A 23,184-nucleotide genomic window follows, 5' to 3' on the forward strand; every position below is an offset into this window, starting at 1 on the left:
CCAAGCAAAGCAGCAAAATTCAATTCCATGTTGATGATTGGGTATCGGCATTATATGATGAAGAATGGTACATCGGCAAAGTTGTTGATATAGATGATGAAGATGCGTTGGTGTCTTTTTTAAAATCTGGCAGCAGAATTAACAAGAACATATTTCAGTGGCCAAATAGTAAGGATGAAATATGGATTCCTATTGATAAAGTTATCTGCCGTGTTGAAATTGAAACAAAGGGTTGTACGGGTAGATTGTTCTACATTTCAGACCAGGAGAGGGAACGGATAAATCAAAATGTTGAAACATTAAAGGAAATGTAACTTACGTTACTAAGAAAGTTGAGACTGATATAAGCATTAGGCCAAGCAACTGTAAAGTTCACAGAATTATAATAAATAATAATAATCATATTAACCAAAACAATAGTATGTACACTAGCATTATAAAACTCACTAATTTACATTTTCATATGGGAGTTTTTATAATTATAATTACTAAAATATGCATTGAATTAATAGAAAATAAAAAAAAAGGATGATTTAATGAAACACATAATTTGTTTGCCTACTAAAGTGATGGCAATGATCTAAAATACCAATGAGGTTTATTGTTAAAAGTTACAAATGTTGTTTTTATTTAACTATTTTGATGACGAATTCATCTTTCAATTCAGTAATTTACGTTACTGAATACGTAATTTACGTTACTCAATTGTAACACAGTATACATTTTCTAAGAAAGATAACACCAATTTTGTCATATGACTATTTAATAGAGTACAATAATGAGTGTTATTTTATGTGAGTTTAAGACAGGAATGCATGCGGACATAGAAGAAATCAACAACAACCTTTGATTGACGACTCATTTTATTATGGATGTTAATAAAGTATAAACTATAAAATACAATATGTACTAGAGAATGTAACAATATGTAAGTTATTATACATGTTTTTGTTTGATTACATACACTATTTTATAGTTTCATATTCATAGAAATATAATGTTGTTGCTTTTATAATCGTTTACATTGAAAGTCGAAAATAAAACATGTAACGTAGGTTACAACCACGATTCCAGTTGCGATCATTCATTTTGTTGACAATTTTACATTGATAAATATTATGTGAGGAAAATAACAGAGAAGTAAATATAGATGTTGCACTTTAGTTTAGTAACAATTATAAAATGTTTCGTCAACATTTGTTTTTGAGAATTTTCATTTCCTAATGTTGCTAATATACTGAGCCCGAGCCTAAAGTGAATAAATCTAAAATTTGAGTGAGGCGTAAAAATGACTGAATACTGTTGTGGCATTCAGATGTAGACAAGAAGTTCGTCAAGAAATTATTTTATTGTGGGAAATCGCTGTTCTAACACTACGTTTAGTCTTAGTTTTTACCCACTAAGTTGGCTTTATAGACCAATTATTGCTAATTTTGATGGCTATGTTACCAATTTACCCAGGCAAATAACTAGGCCTAAATGGGCCACTTCAGGGGTACTAAAAGGTAGTATTAGCCCCATTGTTTAGGAGGAAATAGAAGGCTATCACAATAACTATAATATGACTATGATAGGTTACCTGAGCACTGAACCCTGTTAACTGAGTCCAGCGTTGATTCATTCTTTGTGTTTTCTTCTTAAAAGAATGCAGGTTAATGCGGCCTAGCTTGTCTGTTATGGCTGCTTGCTGTTTACGATATTTCATCACTGTTAACAAAAACAACCATATTGAAGAAAAGAAATCAAAGATCCTCATCAATTTTTAGATGCAGTACAGAAACAAGTCGGGAGGAGGAAAATTTGAGATTGACCTGATGTACACAGGATCAACGGCTTTACATCCCATCTAAAGTATGAGGCAATGAGAGTTAAGCATCTTGTCTAAGGATGCAATCAGTATGTTAGAGATAGGCTCGAACTCATGCCTATCACATGCTAGTCTGATATTATCATTACACCACACTCTCTCACTCTTCGGTATACAGCCCCACCATGATTCCCAGATGGTCTCCCATCTAGAACGAAACCACGGGCCCAACATTGCTTAATAACTTTGATGATCTGACGAGAACCAATGTTTTAACGCAAGATTCAACCAAAACAATGTCCCTATTAAGATCAACAATGATGTACAAGATGCGATGAGAATGATAGAAATTTACCTAAATCTTTTCTTCTTTTGAATTCATTAATTGATGCAGCAACATCTAGCATCGTTGTCCAGGCTTCCTTTAGTTTCTTTTTGTCTTTGTGGTTGTCTGGGGTATGCTGGAAAAAAATCAGAACCCAACTGTGGTGTCAAAGTCAAAACAAAAATCACAACCAATCTCAAGGGTTCATAACAGATGTTTCATTTCAGTGGGATACAAAAATACTAATAAAAATTGTTATATGTTTACCTTGTCAAGTTCACCAATCAGAAGCTGGTATTTCAGTATTCTTTGAACTGGTTTTATAAGAAATGAAGCTAGATCCCAACAATTTGTGCTTTTTCTAAAAATAAAACATTCAGTTTAAGAAATCACACTACATATTTTTATCACAGAAATTGGTTTATGGTAAGGCAATATTTTTATTAAATATTTTATTGTTTATTTTTACTCAAAAATAAAAACCTTTATAGCAGAAACCCTATTAACACTTTGACTGCCAAACACGAAGATCTTCGTTTTTGGAAACACAACGCTTGACTGCCAAAAACGAAGATCTTCGTTTTTCGCGTTTTTTTACGAAATCCGGTAGATAGGTTAATTATTGGTATATACTATAAATATGAACACTATATTCGGTCTGGACCGTCAATATTTTACAATTTGAAAGTAACTAATCTGGTTACGAACGACTGTCAAAATGGTACCTGTCGAAATAACAAACACCGCGCATCACAGTAGCGCGTAGAGCGATGGCTTGGCGCATTGTGTATCGGTCGCGCGCCAGCTATGCCGCCGAAGCATTACAAAGGTTTTTGTGGATTGACATGTTTGTTTGTTATCTGAATAAAAAATAATGGAGTCATTTTCAATATGAAGTCTTTAATTTTATTATTGTATGTATACTCTAATTGTTTTGGTGTTTTACTGAAAGTGACCGAGTTTCACGCAACAAACTTGTTTTGAAATGGTATGGCTAGTAGTACTAGGCTAGCCTAGCCCTAGTCGTAAAACGGTTCCGGACCAACTTTAGGCCTGGTTAACTAGGCCTGGTGTCTTTATTATGTGGATTTTGGCGAAACATTGATGTAAGATTTATGATTTATAAAATGTAATACATTTTTCGATAGTGATAACTTGTTTTTATAGGCCTATCGGTGCCGTGTAAGTAACTTTTTCGTTGTTTGTTGATCTCACCAGGCGATATTTTCATATTGTGATGTCTTGCACAAAATCGCGATTTTCTCGACTTTCTTGCGCGAAACTACGAACAATTCAAAAAGTGGGTTACTTTCATTTTACTATTACGATTTACATATTGCGATTTAAAAATCGTTCTTGGTACCATTGTAAAGCTAAAATCTTTATGATTATTTTAGTCTAAATTACATATAAATCAGATCACATACATGGTTTCAATCAGCTTTAATAAAAACATCGAATTGGGCTAAAAACGCTGGCGGTGGCAGTTTCTAACTGGAAAAACCTCTGGCAGTCAAAGTGTTAAGGTGACATCTTTGACCCTTAATGAAGTGTAGGGGTGATTGAATAGGGGTTGGCTGGACATTTTGATAGGTCAAAAATATGACCTTAATAGAGGTTCTACTGTTAAACCAAACAAGGTTACTTACCTTACTACTTCTAGTCCCTGATTGATATATTCTAAAATTTCATTGTTTTCTTCATACTGAAATAAACAAAAATTAAATTATAGCATTAGTAGGCCAAATAATGTGAACTATTTATCATATTCATAATTGAATTGCCTGTTACCATCTCCTCTGGAAAGGTATAGGTAACATAGTAGTTAGGTAAATTTATATATAGATGGAAAGCAATAGGTCTAAATATAGAAGCGTAGTGTTACCTTTTCTAGCAATGCTGTTGCATCATCATGATTTCTACAATACTGTTTATAGACATCTTCTAAATCTTTACAATGTTTCATAAAGCATTCACCTGTTGAATGTAAAATTATATTCCTTAGAATAAAAAATACTATAAATGAAAATACTGTATGTATTACGACATACAATTTCACTTTTGATAATAAAGATTGGACATTGATTACTGAATATCAAGGAACATTCATAATTATAATAATACTATAAAACATTATCTCTCATGTACATTCTACAGTCGTCATGACCAACATCTTCATCAAATGAATGAATATCATCAACATAAGGCATGAAAAAAATAATTATGTTTCCTAATCACAGCATCAATGGGTTGTCCAGATTTTTCTATTGCATTCGACTTTGTGGCATAAATAATTGCTAACAAAATCAATCAAAATCAAAATCAATACTGGGTTAAGATTGGAGGATGCAATAAGAAATGAACTCATACTATTTTAAATAAAAAAAAATAAATGTTCCTTTGCCATTTAGGCATGGCAAGGTTAGGCTATTAAAATAATTCTACAGCTATACAAGATTACTGCACATCATACAATATATTAAAGATGTATTGTCCTCCCCCCAAAAAATGGAAAAATGAAGATGAAAAAAGACTCTTAATAGGCCATTTTGCAGTTTTAATCATTTATTCACTTCCATAGAAAAAAAGGGATGATTTCATTTATACTGTATAAAGACAAAATAAACATTGAAGTATCACCAAAAATATATTGTAAAAATTTGACAATTTTTATTTCAATTAAAAATTGTTCTTCAAATTTGTTGTCAAATTAGTATATGTGACATTGAAATGATGATGTAGGAGCGTATGTAGCACAGTGTATCGGACATTAGATTACTGATCGTGAGATCATGAGTTCAAATCCAATTCTCGCCACATTGCTTGTATCCTTAGGCAAGATACTTTACTTAAGTTTGCCTCTCTCCACCCAGGTGTATAAAATAGGATTACTAGCTGCCTTATGGGAGTATGTTTCCATACGCGTTTGAACTCGGGGTAATAATGTAAGAACTTTGAAGCATTGTTAAAGATGTATTTTCCCCCGGAAAAATAATTTTTTTTAATATTTTTGTTAAATATGCCATTTTAATGTCACATAATAGTTATTGACTTCAACCAAAAATTGGATCGAAAAAAAAATTATTTACCTAAAAAAAATGGAATTTAAAGCAAGATCTTCAAATTGGCTGCCAGCCAATGGATTTTTGGTTGAATTTAATCATTTATCATGTTATTTTATAAGTGAAAACATTATTTTTTCCCAATTTTTTTTCTACTGAATTGATTAACTTGATTAAAACTACAAAATAACATATGTGAAGTCTGCTTTAATTAATCCTATATTTTCATGTTTTGGGGGGGACAATACATCCAATAATAAGCGCTATATAATAATGAATATTATTATTATATCTTTAAAATTACCAACCTATAAGTTGATCTTCAGGAGGTACAGCCATAATTGTTTCACTAAGATCTTCCAGGAACAGATTTGATACTTCAATAACTTGATCAATGTTTCCAAACAGAACATCTAGCTCCAGGCCTTTTGTCTGAAAGTTATAACAAAAATATGTACTCAGTTAAACATACTATTAATTAGTAGTGTAATGCAATACAAAAGTGTTGATAACAAATAAAAAAGTTTAAAAAAAAGAAAATAATAATTTATATATTTTTCTTCACAATCCCTGTATCACAAACAAATTGTAAAAATGTCTAATATGAATAACATACTACAAACTTAAAAGTTCAAGAGTTTTAGATTATTTGTTTTCAATTTATCGAAACTCATTGGGATTTGATGATAAAAAAAAGCTGATGTTCCTTGCATACTTCAATGGTTCCAAGATTATTCGTTCAGTATTTTTACCACAGTTTTCAGCATCGGTTTTTGTGCTACATGGAATTTGAGAGAATATGAAATTCAATTATTTTTTACAATAATCACAACATGGATATTAATGGTAGAGAATAACAACTTTTAGATGTATACAGTTTGGTACATACACTGTATCATTAACTGTTTATGAATTATGTTTTACTATGAATTTGAATTACAGATATTATTATTATAATTGGTTAGATGTTTGTTTGCCCTACTCTGACATAATCTTGTACTTTTTAGTCAGTATATGTATGTATCTTTTAATTGGATTGCTGACAACCGACATTTCTTTGTTTTTTTTATGAAGACAAATAAAGTTTCTTATATGTTGGATGTTGAGAAGACTCGGGTGGGACACCAACCCACAACCTCCTGTCGGGAAAAAAATCTGACCAATTATTCAACTCCAAAGTTATTATATTATTATAATATATATAATAATATTTAATAATAATTATCAATTTTTAATTAGTAAAATTAGTAAGACACAAATAATATCACAATATTTTATTAAATAAGACAATTCATTATTAGCAATAATAATATCTTACCATTTGAGATATACCATTTATTTTAAATAGGATCACACGATGCTATAAATTTAGAATTCCAATTTGTTAGTACCTGTATCATACACATTCTAAATATTTTTACGGCAATATGGTATGTTGATAAAAGTAAAGCAAAATTAGACCCGAAAAACTTAGAGATTGTCTGGAAATATCGGGTACGGTAATATGAAAGTCTGTCCTGTTGATACATCATGGAAGTGTCAAGTAGCACAATGCCCAGCAGTAGGTGTACGGGTAGTAAAGGGGCAGTTGTACAGTATATGTTCTAGCCAGCTATATCCACAGTGGAATGGAATCCCAGCGGATTATTAGCATATCATCTATAGAATGTCAACAGTCCAACTATACTGTAAAATAAATAACCTGTGTCTTGCATCCTAACTGAGCTGAATTGCGCACAAGTGTGGAAGGCACATACAATAACTTTCTTCTCTACTAAGGGTCCTTCGTGTCGAGAGCTGCCACCAAACAGGGCTTGTTCCTCTGTCCACAACAGGGGCTAAATGGAAGAGTACACCAGGGTAACCCCCTAATCTTCCAAAAGATGAATTGGGTTCATTAAAGTACACATGAAAAAAATGTGAACACTGGACCTCCAGTTTAAGTCATTATACAAGAATACAGAACAATGGTCAAGGAGTGACTTGAACTTGTGATGGTGTGTGGCAGCCTGCCTTAACTGTTCGGCCACTCAGTCTTACTATAAGACCATGCACCATTTAAGATGTTTTTTTAAAACAATTAAGAAATTACAAAGGTTGGTTCCCACTAGGAATAAGGATGCAATGTCACGACAAAATATCAGCAATTTGACTAATCACAACTGATTATCCAAACTGTTGCTTGCCATTGGTCAACTCGCTTGCGTTGTATCCTAGTGTGAATGAATCTTTTATGGTAGACAGGAAATCACAAAAAACATTGGAAACAGATTATTGGGCAACTTGGGAAGTTAGAGGATATTGTGTGTGAAACAATAAACTGAAACAGCAAAATGTGTTAGCCAGATTGAGAACATAAAAGGTGTGTGACCCCCTAGTACATAATCCCATTTCATTGAGTGGAGCATAAACATAAGCAACGTTTCATTTCATCATTCATTTAAATTATAGTATTCTGTAAGGTTAGATGGTAAATTATACTAATTGAATAATAAATATCTTAAGTTGGGTAATACAAGCAGATGCAATATATTGAATCTGTACACTGTTAAATAAAAAGACAGTAAATAAAGAATAACCAATGAAGATATGTGCTAAATAAGAATACAACATAGATGCAGTATAAGTGAGCATATTAAGAGAATAGACAAACCAATGAAAACCAACGATTGATATGATAAAGAATGTCGAAAGAATCCCAGATAGGTAGATATTAATTAATAATATGAACAATATTAATGATTGTGTTACAAGATAAAGAACAGGTTAAAACTGCATTGCTAAACCTCAACCTTGATGTTAAAATAAAAAGAAACCATTAGAAGGAAAGATGGAGGAGTAGTGTACATATAAATCCTGCATTAATTCCAAGCATAGAGCTTATTGAGTGATGAAAAATAAAAAAACCAACACCACTGTCCTGGTAAAAAAGATAAAGCAATCCAGTTAAATAATATATGATGTAAGAAATGCCAAGATGATAAAATGCAATGATTTAGTGCTCCAAAATGCCAATAATAGTGAATAGTAATTGCTTTTAAGAATAGAATATTAAAAACAATCCATGAGAGGATGTAGAATTTTCGAAGCACCTTCTTTTTATCCTCTGTTTTGTCAGATGCATCTTCAACCTCCCTTGTAAGAATTGAATTTATCTCCTCCTGAAATGATAGATTACAAAGGGCAACGGAGAAAACAAGGTTACAAAATGAAAAGGATAAATAAAACAAATGAAAATACAATGAAAATATGTACCAAAAATAAAAAAGATGTGGGGATGGAGAGGGGAAGAAATAAGACAATATAATTTATAAATTAAACCCAGCTTTTAATGGTGCCATTGAAAATAATTTAGTCAAAAAAAGGTGATCTTGCACAAATTTAAATTTAAAAGAATCATATACTGTACTGCAGTAACTACATATTGTTTACTCTGTGTAAAACATGTTTAAATACAAGGTTTATACATTGTTTTTGCAGTCACTGCTTCATAAACTTCTACTAAAATCATACATTACTGCAGTAAAAATTGTAGTTACTGCAGTCAAATATTTCTGATGATTCCTTATTTCTATAAAAAAAATACGCCTCTATACAAATGATACCACCATTAATTTGATTATCAAATACACAATTTTACATTCCAGAAAGGAAACAACAGAAAGTTACAATCACAATTCGGTATGTAGACATGCATGGATGATTCTGTTGCTCCGCAGCCTTTGATATCATGTAAGGTTATCCCAAAAGTACATAAGAATGAATAGTATGAACCATTGCCATCAGCATTTAAGTGAATGTAAACCAAAATCATCTGTATGTTTGCATAGTGAAGATAAACAATAACAAATCTGGAGTGTGCTTTTGGTACACCACATGAACATGGAGTGAAAATTATTTTTACCAATTACAATTTTTAATTGTTTAATATGTACCTCTTTGTCTTCTAAGATAGTCATGAATCCCTGACGACACAGGGTAATGTCCCGTTGATAAGCCTCCTCCGTATTTAAGAGCTCAGTCACAACTTTCTCTCTCATCTCTGCCCTCTTTTTCTTGGCAGCTAGTTCTTGGTCTGGTTCCAACTCTTCTATCTGCTCTGTAATAATAAAATATGGTAGTAGTGATTCATCAATCACACTTAAATGAGATATTTCCCTTAAATACTAATTATGTCACTAAAAATTTATAAATATTTAAATATTTTATTTTTCTTATTAAAGTGCTATTCACTTTAGATACAGTAGGAGCATTTTAAAATGTAAGGTAACAATCATTTCACTTTCCATTGAACGGTGAATACAAATTCTTTTTCATGACAAATGACAGGTAATGACCCTAACCTTTATGACATCATCGTAATATTATTTAAAGCATTATTGGACCTTTTCATTTCAATCTATTTTATAAATCGCATACGAATAAAGATGATATTCATATGATGTTAAAGATCCTCAACTTTCCTTTTACATGCTTATTATAATGACAATGTAATGTCCTGTTTTAACCTTTGTGTCATCATTGTTGTTATGGCAAATATTACCAGATACAGTATCTATGATGTTAAGATCCTCTGGATTCAATGTTCATTTTTGTCCAGACTTGATGACATTTATTACAGAAAGAACACATATCAACAATCACACTTTTGGGCTAGGAAAACACTTGCACTTAAACATTCTCCTATCCTAGAGTAAGTGCATACTAAGGGAAATCCTTAACTATTTATTGACTTTAAGTGAGTATTTAAGTGAAGTATCTCACTTGAACTGTGATTGGTCAATATACAGCCACTGAATATCTCACAAGAAACTGGACCCTCAGTTATGTACTGAAACACATCAACATAAAACAAATTAATTTGATCATTGTTATGTTTGCAATACATTGCTGTGTCGGGAATGTAAATTGTTTCTACTGTCACTACTTTTATGTTAATGTTTAATAAACTTTCATTCCAATTGCCATTGCAATATTTTGCAAAGTGACCGAGCGAGTAAGACAGGGGCGCCACAATTCATAGCCGTAAAATCACCACAGGTTCAAGGCACTCCTCAATCATGGTTCTGTTGGTAGAACATGTTTTTTCAGATAAGGATTATAACTGGAGGTTCAGTGAATACACATGTGGCTCATATGAACCTAGTGCATTTTTCAGAAGATTAGGCGGTGTAGTGGTCTATGTTGGCCCAGTCAATGTGGACCGACTAAAACCGTGTGGTTGTAGCTATATGACACACCTTAGCAAAGAAGAAAGTTGTGTCGTTCACACCTATGTGCAATTCAGCCTAGTAGACTGCGAGTCACACTTTATTGTTTAATTATTATTTTGTGAACTACAGTATTTAAATGTACACCACAATCTTCCTTAATAAATGTTTTTATATCTTACCTAATTCTTCTTCCAGGAAATCGTTATCATGTGTTGGTAATGCCATAATATTCCAAAATAAAAAATCCAACAAGGAAGGATTTTTAAAAACTATACTTTAATATCTATTTCAAGTGTTTGCTTCAATGATTTTTAGGTACAAAGGTAATCATGTGAAAATTTGGGAAATATAACTTTCTAAATTTAGACTGAAACAAATTTGATATTCTACATTTTATTCATCATAGAAAATTACAAATAATAAAAAAAAAATCTGAATTTACAGAAATTGTTAAAATTATTTGCTGAACAAAATAAATAAATACCTTTCTTTCATATAGTATTTCTATTAAATACAAAATAAAAATGTTTTTTGAATAAAATATTGTACAATATGGATAAAATACAAGGAAAATATTTTTTTTAAATCTCTAGTTTGGTATGCAAAGTTCATTGGTAAGATTAGCACTACTGACTGCATTGTGGACAGGTATACATAGCCACAATACCTAAAAGCATTGCCATACAATTAATTATTTTTAAAAACCATTAAAATCATACCTTTTTGCTGAGGCATATGGTATTAATGAAGTATAAACAGTGTTATATAAATTGTTATTATTATATTATTATTATTATTATTATTATTATTATTACTATCCCATTTAAGTTCAAGATAATATTCATTTGTTAATTGTACATACCTTTTTTGCATATAAAAAAACAAAGTAATTATCTTGCTTCCACTACTAACTTTACTTCGAATCTATTCGAAAATTTATTAATTACACAGTGTATTTAGGCTAGTTGCCTACTGTAAATAGTGAATGAATTACTTTAATTAATTAATGAAATACTTAAAAAGAATAAGAATGCTACTACTACCACTAACCTCTACAATAGAAAATAGTACTACTTGTATACAAGGAACATCTGTTACTATTTCTAAACAACTTTGTAAAAAAACTCCCAGGAAACATAGTTGATTTATTATAGTATAAAGTTGTATAATAGTATATAACAACTACACTGCACACTAGTTTTTGTATATTAAACTCTCCACACTACTATAGTGCGATTGTTCAAAACGTAAACATTCATTCAACACCATGTCGTATAGTGAACTACTCTTTCCTGTGTGGCTTCCTTGTTTAGACCTTGTTATTTGTCGTCTTAAAAAAGGGAAGTTTAAAACTGATTACAATCTAATGGCTATTTATCTACAATAATTTTCAAGTACAGTTTCTGTTCCAAGAAGTATGTCTCTTGTCATAGAAACTATACATTCTTTCGATATTACCATAGTAACCATGGAGAAATAAGCTATTATTGTTTACCTCATAAATGAATTTAGATTACAAATTATTTTTTCAACTAATATCTATGTCCATGGGGAAAAATTCTGTGCATTTTCTCCTTTACATTTGTGTAAATTTGTGTCTTGCTTTTGCGTTCTGAACCCTCTCCTAAGGCAGATAGGAATAATGCTATTAATTTGTTAATAACTAATGTAAAGGACTTTAAACTATCCAAAATACAAATAATAACTTATCAGCAGTTGTATCTTTAACAACACGTAACGATATTACATACACCATACTGTATATAAACGAAACGGGGATTTAAATAGAAAAAAAAGATCAAAAAAAATGTTTAGCATCAATAGATGACAAAATAATCTAAATGAAGTGTCACACCTAGCTATTTACACGGACGAAATAACTAACTCATATAATTAATACTACCTGTATAGGCCTAGGCCAAAGAAACATGGTCGAAAATATAAAAAAATGTCATTCAAATTAATAATAATTGAACAATTAAATTCAATTCAACGTAAACATTTATCTTCTTTCTTTCATCTTGCATAAACAATTACAAAATATAAATTTAATATTTGGTTAATTTCCCTGGTCATTTTAACATTTCACATATTGGCTAAAAAATATTATATGCCTCTGTATTATAAACTATTAGGGTGATGTTGACCATGCCATTAATCCCTATGCAACTGACGGTATACTAATCCTGGCTATTAGGAAAATGCTTGTCATATTGACTAACCTTTGAGTAATGCTAATTTGTCAGTTCAATTATGTTTACTATTAACTAACCTTTGAGTAATGCTAATTTGTCAATTGAGTGATGCTTAATATTAACTAATCTTTGAGTGATACAACATTTACATTATATGTCAACTGAGTGATGCTTTAGAATTTAAAGAGTGAGTGAGTGGCCAAGCGGTTAAGACAGTGGAACCGTAATTACGTAGCCATATAACATCGGCAAGGGTTCGAGGCTCACTCGCTCCATGGTTCTGGTGGTAGAACGAGTCTTCTCAGATAAGGACTATAAACTGTAGGTCCAGTGTACACATAGCTCATGTGCACTTTAAAAAACCTAGTATATCTTTCGAGATCAGTAGGGGTTACCCCGGTGTACAAGTCCACACAAACACAGCCACTGCCACACACATCCACTGTGCAATTGGGACTGGGACCGTTTTTAGAGGTGTTTACCACCTGTTGGTCCCGATCCTTCACTAACAGTGTTAGTGAGAAGTTGAATAAATAAAAATATAAATATAAAAATAAAAAAAAAACAGTTAGAAACTCCGGAGATACCCCTTTCACACCAACCTAGCAACACCAGGGTTTATCAAATAAAATAGTAAATGTCGCCCTCTATTTTGTTTTACTGTACATAGCGACGATCATTTAGAATCATTTTAATTGAATATATTTTTCAAAAGTCTAAGAATAGAAGTCATATAATGTTTATTGCTAGTACTTGTTATTTTCTAGACCCGCTATATATTTATTTTGAAATAATGCTAAAGCAATGAGTGCTCATGTGAGGATGACCTTTTGACGGAAAAACTCCGAAGTGATGCTTAATATAACTAAATGTTAAAGACACTAGACCTGTAATTGTTGACGTTTTATAAAAATAATGCATTTATAAATATAATAAAAACATTAAATCAGGTTATTTCTTGTCTTAAATGTACATTATTCGATGAACTTATGATAAAATGAGAAAAACAATGCACTACCTAAGTAGCTCGTGTCGAAAGTTTTCTCGTAGATGTTTCTAGGCCTACCTTTAGTTAGGCTTAGTTTTGTAAGCCTAGCTTGTAAAGACCGGTAACGTTCAAACATCGTACGCTAGCTATAGGCCGCCTAGCCTGATGTTGTCTCGTTGCTGAATTAATTGTCTTTCCTTTTTTGGCAGAATCTGTTAATAAAAATTGGGGAAGACCTAGTATTTTCGCTGAAAAGTTATTAGGCTATTTTATTTGTTTACCCGATCGGTCGACGTGGGTGCATTATGACAATATCAATCCACGCACAATGCATGTTGGGATTTATAGCAGGCCGCTAAAATCATTAGAATCGACATATTTTTCACCGTTTAAAAATGAAACAAAATATCGCAATAGGTCCATGTAACACTTATTTTTACATAAAATGTAGAGTGTGACCTTAAATTTGGTTTAAAAAAACGTAGGTCTAGTGTCTTTAAGTTATGTTACTTTATCGGCCAGTTGTCGGTTAATTGAGTGATGCTTATAACTAACCTTTAAGTGATGATACTTTGTCGGTCAGTTGAGTGATGCTTATAACTAACCTTTAAGTGATGATACTTTGTCAGTTAATTGAGTGATGCTTATAACTAACCTTTAAGTGATGATACTTTGACGGTCAGTTGAGTGATGCTTATAACTAACCTTTAAGTGATGATACTTTGTCGGTCAGTTGAGTGATGCTTAGGACGACTTCATTGTATTGTTCTGCAACAGCATTATTAACCGACTCGCATTCTAGGAATGATGACATTTCCTTTTCTAATTGCTTCTTTTCGTTTGCTTGTTTCTACAATTATAAGAAAACCATAAAAATATCTACATATTTCAACTATCATTTTATTACCGTTATTCATTCTGGAGGATTTTTAGGTGTTTATTTGAGGGAGGTGTCTATTTGAAGTGGCCCTATATTTTGTTTAAACATTTATTGCAATAGCTTGGTTTTACAGCCACGATAAACAAAACATGAAGAGTTTAGAGAAAATTAGTAAAACAGCTTAAAAAATAATAGGAACAAAATTTAAAGTAATTATGTCTGAAAGCTGTCCACCATTACCTTGTCTTTAGTAAGTATAGTGTATCCAAGATGGAAAACCAACAGAATGAGAAACTTGTTTCTCCCTAATTCAATGGGGCAATTCAATGAAACATGGAAATGCTGATCAATTTATTTTTACATTTTGCTTGTTTTTTGAATGATGTATTTTATCTAATTTTAACTTTCATGCTAAATTTTAATCCCATTTTCAGACCTTGATTTAAAAGGAGCGCCATGGCGCTGACGCTCCTTGGCGCTCCTGAAAACGATCAAAGGAGCGCCTAAAATAGCGCTCCCCAACCTGTTACAGTGCGTCATAAAAATATATATAATGATAAGAATATTAACCCTGAATACAACACACAGTCTATATATAGTCGCGCAAACAATCTTTTTATGGCTACCCCCGATAGGCTAGGTGCGCCTACGATCTTTGATGTTGCGAGAAAAATATCGTAAACAATTCATTCTAAATATAGTATCAGAACGTTCAATCGGTCGCTCAAAAAGACTGCCATCAGAAGACCGTAATTATACAGACCTAGTTTTTTTGGTCACATGGCATGAAACGCGATACTCTCTGCTTTACCGCAACATCTCACATGTTTTTTTTTAACTCAGTATGTGAGGGTGGCTGCCGACGATAAACAGTAATTAAGATCGTGTACCTGGATTTTGAGTCACATGACATGAAACACTCTGTCTGATCTTAATAACTGCTCACATGTTTTCCCCTCCAAATTTATTTTGCATATATTTTGTTGGTGTCCTAGCCTAGGTGTCGTTGTTTTTATAATTCGCTAACCCAAGGTAGGATTAAATAATGTATAGTGTAGGCCGCCGAAACTAGACTAGATAGATAGCCTCGACTCTCTCTCTCTGCGTGAGCTGAGAGGTCCACGGACCCGATGTCGTCTCGTCGGCGGCGGATTTCCGTCCAAATTAGGATAACCGATGCGTAGGACTAGCTAGGGTGGCTACAAAAATTGACGTCTACTATCTTTAGATAGGATTTTAATTAGCAAACAATACATTGTTTGTTTGCATTGTCCATGCTTCTAAAGTAAAGGCGATGACAATGGTGTTTACTAACCCTACGAACCACCCTACGATCGACGCGTAGATAATTATCATAACAATACATCGTAGACTACGTTCAGAGAACAATGACCTACGATGAATTTTACGTGCGAGAATACCATTTCCGGCCATCTAGAGGTGTCATTTATCAAAATTCGGCTCGCCACAGGCCCAACCATGGTGGGCCTGTGCCTCGAATACTTAATCAAAATAATGGCTCTCCTCAACATATTGAGGAGAGCCATTAGGAGCTCTCCTCTTATATTTATATATCAAGGTCTGCATTTTTGTATTTTTATGTAAATTTTTTACTTTCAACAAACTAAAATAATTTCAAGCCACATATTTTACTGCGTTTGACGATGAATAAACACAATTATAATTTGTTCATTTTTTTTTTTTATTAAAACTACAAAAAGGATGATTCAAAATTTAATTTTATTCTTGTTTTTGGGAGAATATCTTTAAGTAAATACCATGCACATATTAGATCTATTTCACAAGTTTCACACAAATCTGTATAATCACATTAGCATTATAGATCAAGGTGCCAAGAATTTTATCTAAACAGAGCACTTAAGAAATAATATGCTTAACATACTGACCTCAAGTTCACATTGAAAGTCAGCTAAGCTTGCTTTAAGTGCAATAACCATTTCCTTAGTTTGTGGTTTGGATGATACAGCTTCTTCTACAATGAAAATGTTTAAAAGATGTTTATTTATCAGGTTAAGCAACCAAATTTGTTCTACCACATTTTGCTATACACGTTAAACCTGTTCATGCAATATTGAGCACATATTTTGTGGGTATACTGTTTATTGCAGCGACTGCATAATACATTTAACATTAAAACAAATTTAAAACACACATATATTGCAGTGGAACATGTGATTTCTGCAGTAACTGCAGTACAATAATGTTGACATGATCATTGGTATTAATAATGATACATAGTATGATATAAAACTATAAGAAAGTTTGAAGAAGTATGGACCGGACATTAGGGAGGTTTCGCAACCTTACGAATACGATAACGAAAAACGGATACGTCACACATTTGTGAAACTTTTGAGCTGATTTCATTTCAAATTCGTAAAGCGTATTCGTGTTGACGAATATCACCAGTCATATTCGCGACTACAAAACGAGTATAGTGTTTGATCTATTTTGCACATTTTGCATTTGAATCAGGAATGATTCATGATTATAATATAATTCTACTTTTATTGAAAGTAATTTACTAAAGTAATTTACTAAAATGCCATATCAATTTTGATAAATAGCAGTTTTTAAAGTCCTCACTCGCTTTGATGTTACGCTAGGCCTAGGCAGCCAAGCACCAAGCAACACGTACTTGCGCTTCGCTCAAATTTACAGCAGTCATATTTTGGATGGCGCCCTTAATATTTCGTTGCCATGCGAAACAGATTTTTACTGGTTTACGAATACGTGTGGGTGACGTATCCGTTTTCGTATTCGTAAGATTGCGAAAAACTCCCTATTATTGAATCAACACTTCATTTATTATTATTAAGCCCAGTGATACAGGTTAATGACAGTGATACAGGTTAATGACACAGATACAGGCTGACATCGCTGAGATACAGCATGACTAGTAGAGTACAACATGGAAACTAAAGCATGATGTTTATATACATCACATAATACAACTTGGTAAAAAATGGTGAAAAGTATAATATTGGATTTTATTTAGATTTCATGAAAACATCTTAAAAATTATTCATAGTTGGCAAAATGAGATGTGGACAGGAAGTATAACGAATGTCTTGTGGAGTTGGTGCAATGTTTTTAAACCAGAAAACTTTTAGCCAGATATTTAATTTTTTATTGATGTCTAAACATTTTTTTAACAATTACCTTTTCGATCTAAAATTAAAATTTCTTCACCACCTGGTTGAAGTGATTGGTAACTTGGCTTGCTTATTGGTCTAGGTGGAGCTGGCCTTGGGGGAACATTTTTCTTGCTAGGTTCTTTAAGTGGTCTTAAAGGTGCACTCCGCCTGGGCTTTAAGTCTTCTTCAACAGTCTCAGGACTTACCAGACCTAGTAGGTCCCCTACTACAAGGGAAGATTCATCACTGGCTATTTCACCTGTAGCCAAAGTAAATGAAGAGCATGTTTATTCATTAGTCAATAGGCAATAAAGGAAAAAAACTGTGATAATTTGGGTTGTCGAATACACACATCCAGTGTCGTAGCCACAAGAAATAATGTTTGTGCAGTTATCATAATAAAATGGAACAACCTCTCTGCAAGCCACAGTGTTGTCAAAGCCTCTGTAAAAAAGAGGTCATGTTAAAACTTTACAAACCATACTGGTGGCAACAGCCTTGATATTATATATAAACAAATTAAAATAAACGTTTTAAATCCCTAAAAAAAAAAAGTCCATCATTAAATTGGTAAAATCCATATAAAATGAAATTACAATTTACTTGTATGCATACTACAGAAATATGCTGTTTCATTGTTATACTATAGAAGAAAAAAAACACTAGTGGCGATTATAAAAAACAATTAAATTAAGGTCATGTCTATAGTACATACAGACAAAAATGTGATAAGGTCTACTAAACTCACCATCAATATTTGCTGGTAGCTCTGGAGGTGAATAAGAAGGAGGAGGGAGTCCTGTACCATCTTTTGAATCGTCTACCATCAAGTTGGAGCTTGCATCAAAGCCAACCAAATCATCTGTTACCGGGGCTTGAGTTGCTAATGCTGGAAAACTACTTTGATTAATACTTGTGCGTGCTCCTGTTGAAATAGGCCGCGGTCGAGGTACTACAGAGTTTTTGTCAAACTTTCTTGGTTTTGGTTTGTCTATATTTACCGAAGTACGCTTTGCTGGTGATGGCGGAGGAGGTAATAAAAAGGAGGAATGGGTATCGGGTGACTGATCTATTGTTTCAACTGGTTTTATGACAAAACTTGGCATTAAAGAATTGAAATCATCAGAGGAAAGTTCAGAATTGACACTTTCGTCTCTTGGCATTGCATTAACCTGAGGGTTTATCGATTCAAACTCAAAATCATCTGCAAAGCCCAAGTTGTCTTCAGCACTAAATGGATTGTTCACTTTATTTGACTCGCCGGTGTCTTCGGCTGTTGGTGGAGCAAATGGGTTTGGTGATGGCTGACGAATAGGCAGAGGTTTATCTTTAGTGCCCTGGGCAAAGATCTCCTCAACTGCTGCTGAGAATGGTGTAATGTTTCGCAGTGAAGATCTTCTATCAGAAGTTTCAGAAGGTTGATTGGTTATTTCAGAAGATACATTATCATTTGCACTGAATGGATTAAATGAGGACTGTGCATCTTCTTGTGAAAATGAATCAAACATAGGATTAACAGAATCAAATGCATTATTTACTTTCTGGTTGAATACATCTGCCCCAGAGTCACAATTAATTTGTTTTAGCTGTTTCTCTGGCGAGTTTCTTGTGACTGGCCTGTGAACGGAACGTACTTTAGTTGAAGAAGCACCGAAGGGTTTGGCAGAGAGAATACCAGATAGACTGTCAACAGATCCATCTTTTACCATGCCTTTAGTTGGTGATTTCTGTGGATCTGTTGATATTGCACTTGAATTCTGAATGACTGGACTTAAAACTGAGGTCTGTGGTTTGTCTGATGGACTGAAATCCATAAGAGAGTTTATTACGGCATTGTTTGTAATTACAGGCGATTGCTCTTGGTGCATATTAGAAGAACTGTTTGCAGAAATTGAAGTAGGCTTTTGAGAAGGTTCTGATGAAGGAATGTTGATGGCATCAGCAACTGCGAATGGATCTAAGTCTAGTAAGTTTGTGCTTGTATCAAATGCTTTGTGTGTGGGAGATGGCTTAGGGGCTATTGCTGGCTTTGGTTTAGTGACAGGGTCGAGGATTGCCGTATTTTCCTTGGAATACTGTGAAGCTCCTGGAATGGATCCAAAAATATCTAATAATTCATTCTCTCCATTTGGAATGTTTTTTGATGAATCACCGGCTTTTAACGGTTTTATCGGAAGCGGAGGTTTATTATTTATGTTTCTTTTCTTAAGAGGTGGCGGTGGCGCTGGTCGTTTCATAGATGGAGATTTTGGCTTCTCCAATAACTTTACATAACTTACTGGTATAAATCCGACATTACCTGTAATGTCTTTAGCTTCATACCATTCAGGGTCTAATTGTTCAACAATTGTAATGACATCTCCCTTCTTGACGGTAAGATCTTGGTCTGTTTCTCCCTCAAAATCAAAAAGAATTTTCCCTTGCTTTTCAGAATGAGGCAGTATTAAACTAACAGGTTTTGTTATATGATTACTACCTACACTGTTTTTGTCAACATTTTGAGACTCTTCACCTGTTTTGCACAGATCTTTGTAACTTTGTGGTCTTTCATCAAAGCCATCAGGAACATCAACAACAACTTGAACAAATGATGCTGGGAACATGCCAACATTGGCATCAATGCTCCCAACGAGCCAATCATCATCAACACGATGCAGAAGTTGAATTGTTTCATTGTCCATAAAGCTTAGTTCTTTTTTGGATTCTGCACTGAATGGAAAGAGTGAGGTCGCCCAAGGATGACCTCCAACACTACCATTAGAAGTACTTCCATCAGCAGTTGCACCAGTTGATTGTAATATATTGCTCTTATCTGCATCTTGTTTGCTAAAACTATCTACTATATTATTATTAACACAGGGGCCACTTTCTCTATTGTCTTTAATAATTTCAACACACATAGCTGGAACAAGCCCTGTTTTTCCATTGCAGGTGCCTCTAAACCAATCTTCATCAATCTTTTCTAAATTAGTGATCACATCTCCTTCAGAGAATGTCAATTCATCAATAAGTTGACCAACATTGCTTGAAATAACTCTGCATAATAAACCTTGGAAGAAAAACAATTACTTAATATTAATCAAATGCAATTAAATCATACAATTGCCAAAATTATGAATTTAAATTCATTAAGTTGTTTTACTGTACTATATAAAATGTTACTGTGCAAGTTGGCCTTGTTTTGATGTAGAATATAAATAAAATAATAAATTAAAATAAATTAAATAAATAAAATGAACAAAATAAATAAAATAAAATAATGTTAAGGTTTACAATGCAAATATTGTACTTTGTTGTTATATAGTAATCAGAGCAGAGTGTAATTGAAGGAGGGAGAAAGGGGAAAGGGAAAATGGAGGTCGTAGAGCGATTGCCAATTGTAAATATACAATCCTGGCCTTTCATGTTTTTTTTCTGGGAAAATGTGAATACAGAAATATAATTACTACAATCCTGTGGAAAGTTGGATTGACTCAACTGAACAAAATAAATTTCATTACAAAAACCAACAATGATTCACTGATTGTACCATTTATTGAGAGGGGTGTTAAAATGATTTGGGGTGTTAAAATGATTTGAGGTATATCACACCCTTTCAGGAGAATGACAAATATTGGTTCCTCCAGCTAAGTTAGGCATAAAATAGACAAAAACAATCAAAAAGCTGTAAAACATCGAATAGTTGTACCTATAAAATTTGCATCAGCTCCTCCATGGTGCGTAACATATGCAAGCGGAAAAATACCTTCCTTACCATCGATACTCCCTCTTAACCAATTTTCATCAACTTGTGCGATAATCTCGATAACCTCACCTGGATAAAATATATATTATGAAGCAGTACATTACAGTAAGCAGTATAGTAGTACGTTTAGGTTTTAGATGGCGTTTCAACTTTAATATTGATAAAAAGATAAATATTTATGTACACATAGCCATTTCATATATAATACTTGAGCTGAATTTACAATTGACAAAAATCAAAATTCCAAGCTGGATAACTACATAAAAGAAACAGAGCAGAAGTGCCGCCATCACAACATTAGCAAGAGTTAGTGCTGCCATCACAACACTAGCAAGAGTTAGTGCTGTCATCACAACACTAGCAAGAGTTAGCGCTGGCATCAAACACTTTACATTAGTGTTACCATCACAACACTATCAAGAGTTAGCACCGCCATCACAACATTAGCAAGAATTAGTGTTGCCATCACAACACTAACAAGAGTTTGTGTCGGCATCACAACAATAGCAAGAGTTTGTGCTGCCGTCACGTTCACAACACTAGCAAGAGTTAGTGACACTATCACCAATAATTAGTGCCACTATCCCAACAATAGGAATAAACCTACCATGGTAGCAAAATAACATACAGTGACCATTCAATTAAAGTTGACTATCATAACCTAATTCTTTGTCAAAACAGTGGGGATTCCTTTTAAAGAACAGTTTGAAAAAATACTGTACTGTACATTACATAACAGAAAATTTACCTTTGTTGAAACCAAGATCCCCATCTGCATCTGCTGCAAATTGTTCTACTGCAACTACAAACTCTCCAGTCTGATAAACCTCTGTACTGTCACCAGGTTTCACTTCAGACACAAAGCTAATTGGAAACCTGCCAGATAGTCCATTGCATGCTCCAACTGCCCAATCTTGATCGACTATGTCTAAAATTTGTACAATATCTCCTGTCTGCAATGGTAGTTCATCCGATTCTGTCGTGTCAAAGTTGTAGTTGGCTTGGGCAGACGTTCCAACTTCCATCTCATAACAGTCTTAGGTTAAAATGTAAAAGTTTCATCTACAATAAAAATTGGAATAAATTGATGCTATTTAAATGCCTATTTAAAAGCATAGGGAAAGAATAAATTATGATAATACTGAATAATTAATCTAATCTATTAAATACTGTATATAAAAATACTAATGTATCTATTGGATACTGATAAAATTAACAAATATAAAATAACAATTAAGCTATGACACAACGCTGGGCTGTTGACTGTCTGTTCGAAAATCAAGCTGTACAGTGCCATCTATAATCCTGGGTCTGGAATTGAATGGTTTACTACTTGTGGCCTTGCCTAGACAGACTTTCGTTAAAAGTATAATGTGTTATGAAACAAATAATGAATGTTTTATATTTGGTAAAAGTTATGCTATATCATTGCACTTAAGCATTCATTATTGTACTATTCAATCTACAGTACAGAGTACTAACTACCTATTATAACTACAGTATATTAATAAGAAACATGTCTGTGAACAAAACATTAATTGAGAATTAGATTAGACTAATATTATAATACTATATCTAATACTCAAGTGCCAGTGTTGATCATTCATATACTTTAGGTTTTAAGGAAATACGTTTAAATTTGTTCCTTAAAATGAACTTTCCTTTAAATAAGGGAAATTCTAATAAATATGATAACTGAAATACAGGTACTTGTTTTGCTGGTGAAAACTGCATTCCACAGTTTATATTTAAAATACAGAAGACATCATCAGCAGCAGCTGCTAAGATTGACACCAAGTTGCCTAATCTAT

At 33.0% G+C, this 23,184-nt stretch overlaps 1 protein-coding gene across 3 annotated transcripts in view; it reads right to left on the reverse strand.

The window, feature by feature from the left end:
- Window positions 1-23,184, reverse strand: part of LOC140055667 (dynamin-binding protein-like) — a 46,750-nt gene that overhangs the window by 16,024 nt on the left and 7,542 nt on the right. For 2 of the 3 annotated variants that reach the window (XM_072101032.1, XM_072101030.1), the window contains exons 2-15: window positions 22,122-22,435; window positions 21,317-21,442; window positions 18,377-20,677; window positions 17,654-17,887; window positions 16,378-16,463; window positions 14,296-14,440; window positions 9,130-9,293; window positions 8,287-8,355; window positions 5,503-5,626; window positions 4,018-4,109; window positions 3,782-3,837; window positions 2,400-2,493; window positions 2,163-2,268; window positions 1,580-1,707 (exon numbers count right to left, since the gene is read on the reverse strand). In XM_072101032.1, coding sequence (XP_071957133.1) covers window positions 1,580-1,707; window positions 2,163-2,268; window positions 2,400-2,493; window positions 3,782-3,837; window positions 4,018-4,109; window positions 5,503-5,626; window positions 8,287-8,355; window positions 9,130-9,293; window positions 14,296-14,440; window positions 16,378-16,463; window positions 17,654-17,887; window positions 18,377-20,677; window positions 21,317-21,442; window positions 22,122-22,398 — 4,002 coding nt within the window. In that variant the 5' untranslated portion in view covers window positions 22,399-22,435. The remainder of the gene's footprint in view (window positions 1-1,579; window positions 1,708-2,162; window positions 2,269-2,399; window positions 2,494-3,781; window positions 3,838-4,017; window positions 4,110-5,502; window positions 5,627-8,286; window positions 8,356-9,129; window positions 9,294-14,295; window positions 14,441-16,377; window positions 16,464-17,653; window positions 17,888-18,376; window positions 20,678-21,316; window positions 21,443-22,121; window positions 22,436-23,184) is intronic. The other variant, XM_072101031.1, reaches the window with a different exon arrangement.

The sequence above is a fragment of the Antedon mediterranea genome, chromosome 7 (assembly GCF_964355755.1).
Source record: "Antedon mediterranea chromosome 7, ecAntMedi1.1, whole genome shotgun sequence".
Lineage (NCBI taxonomy): Eukaryota > Metazoa > Echinodermata > Crinoidea > Comatulida > Antedonidae > Antedon > Antedon mediterranea.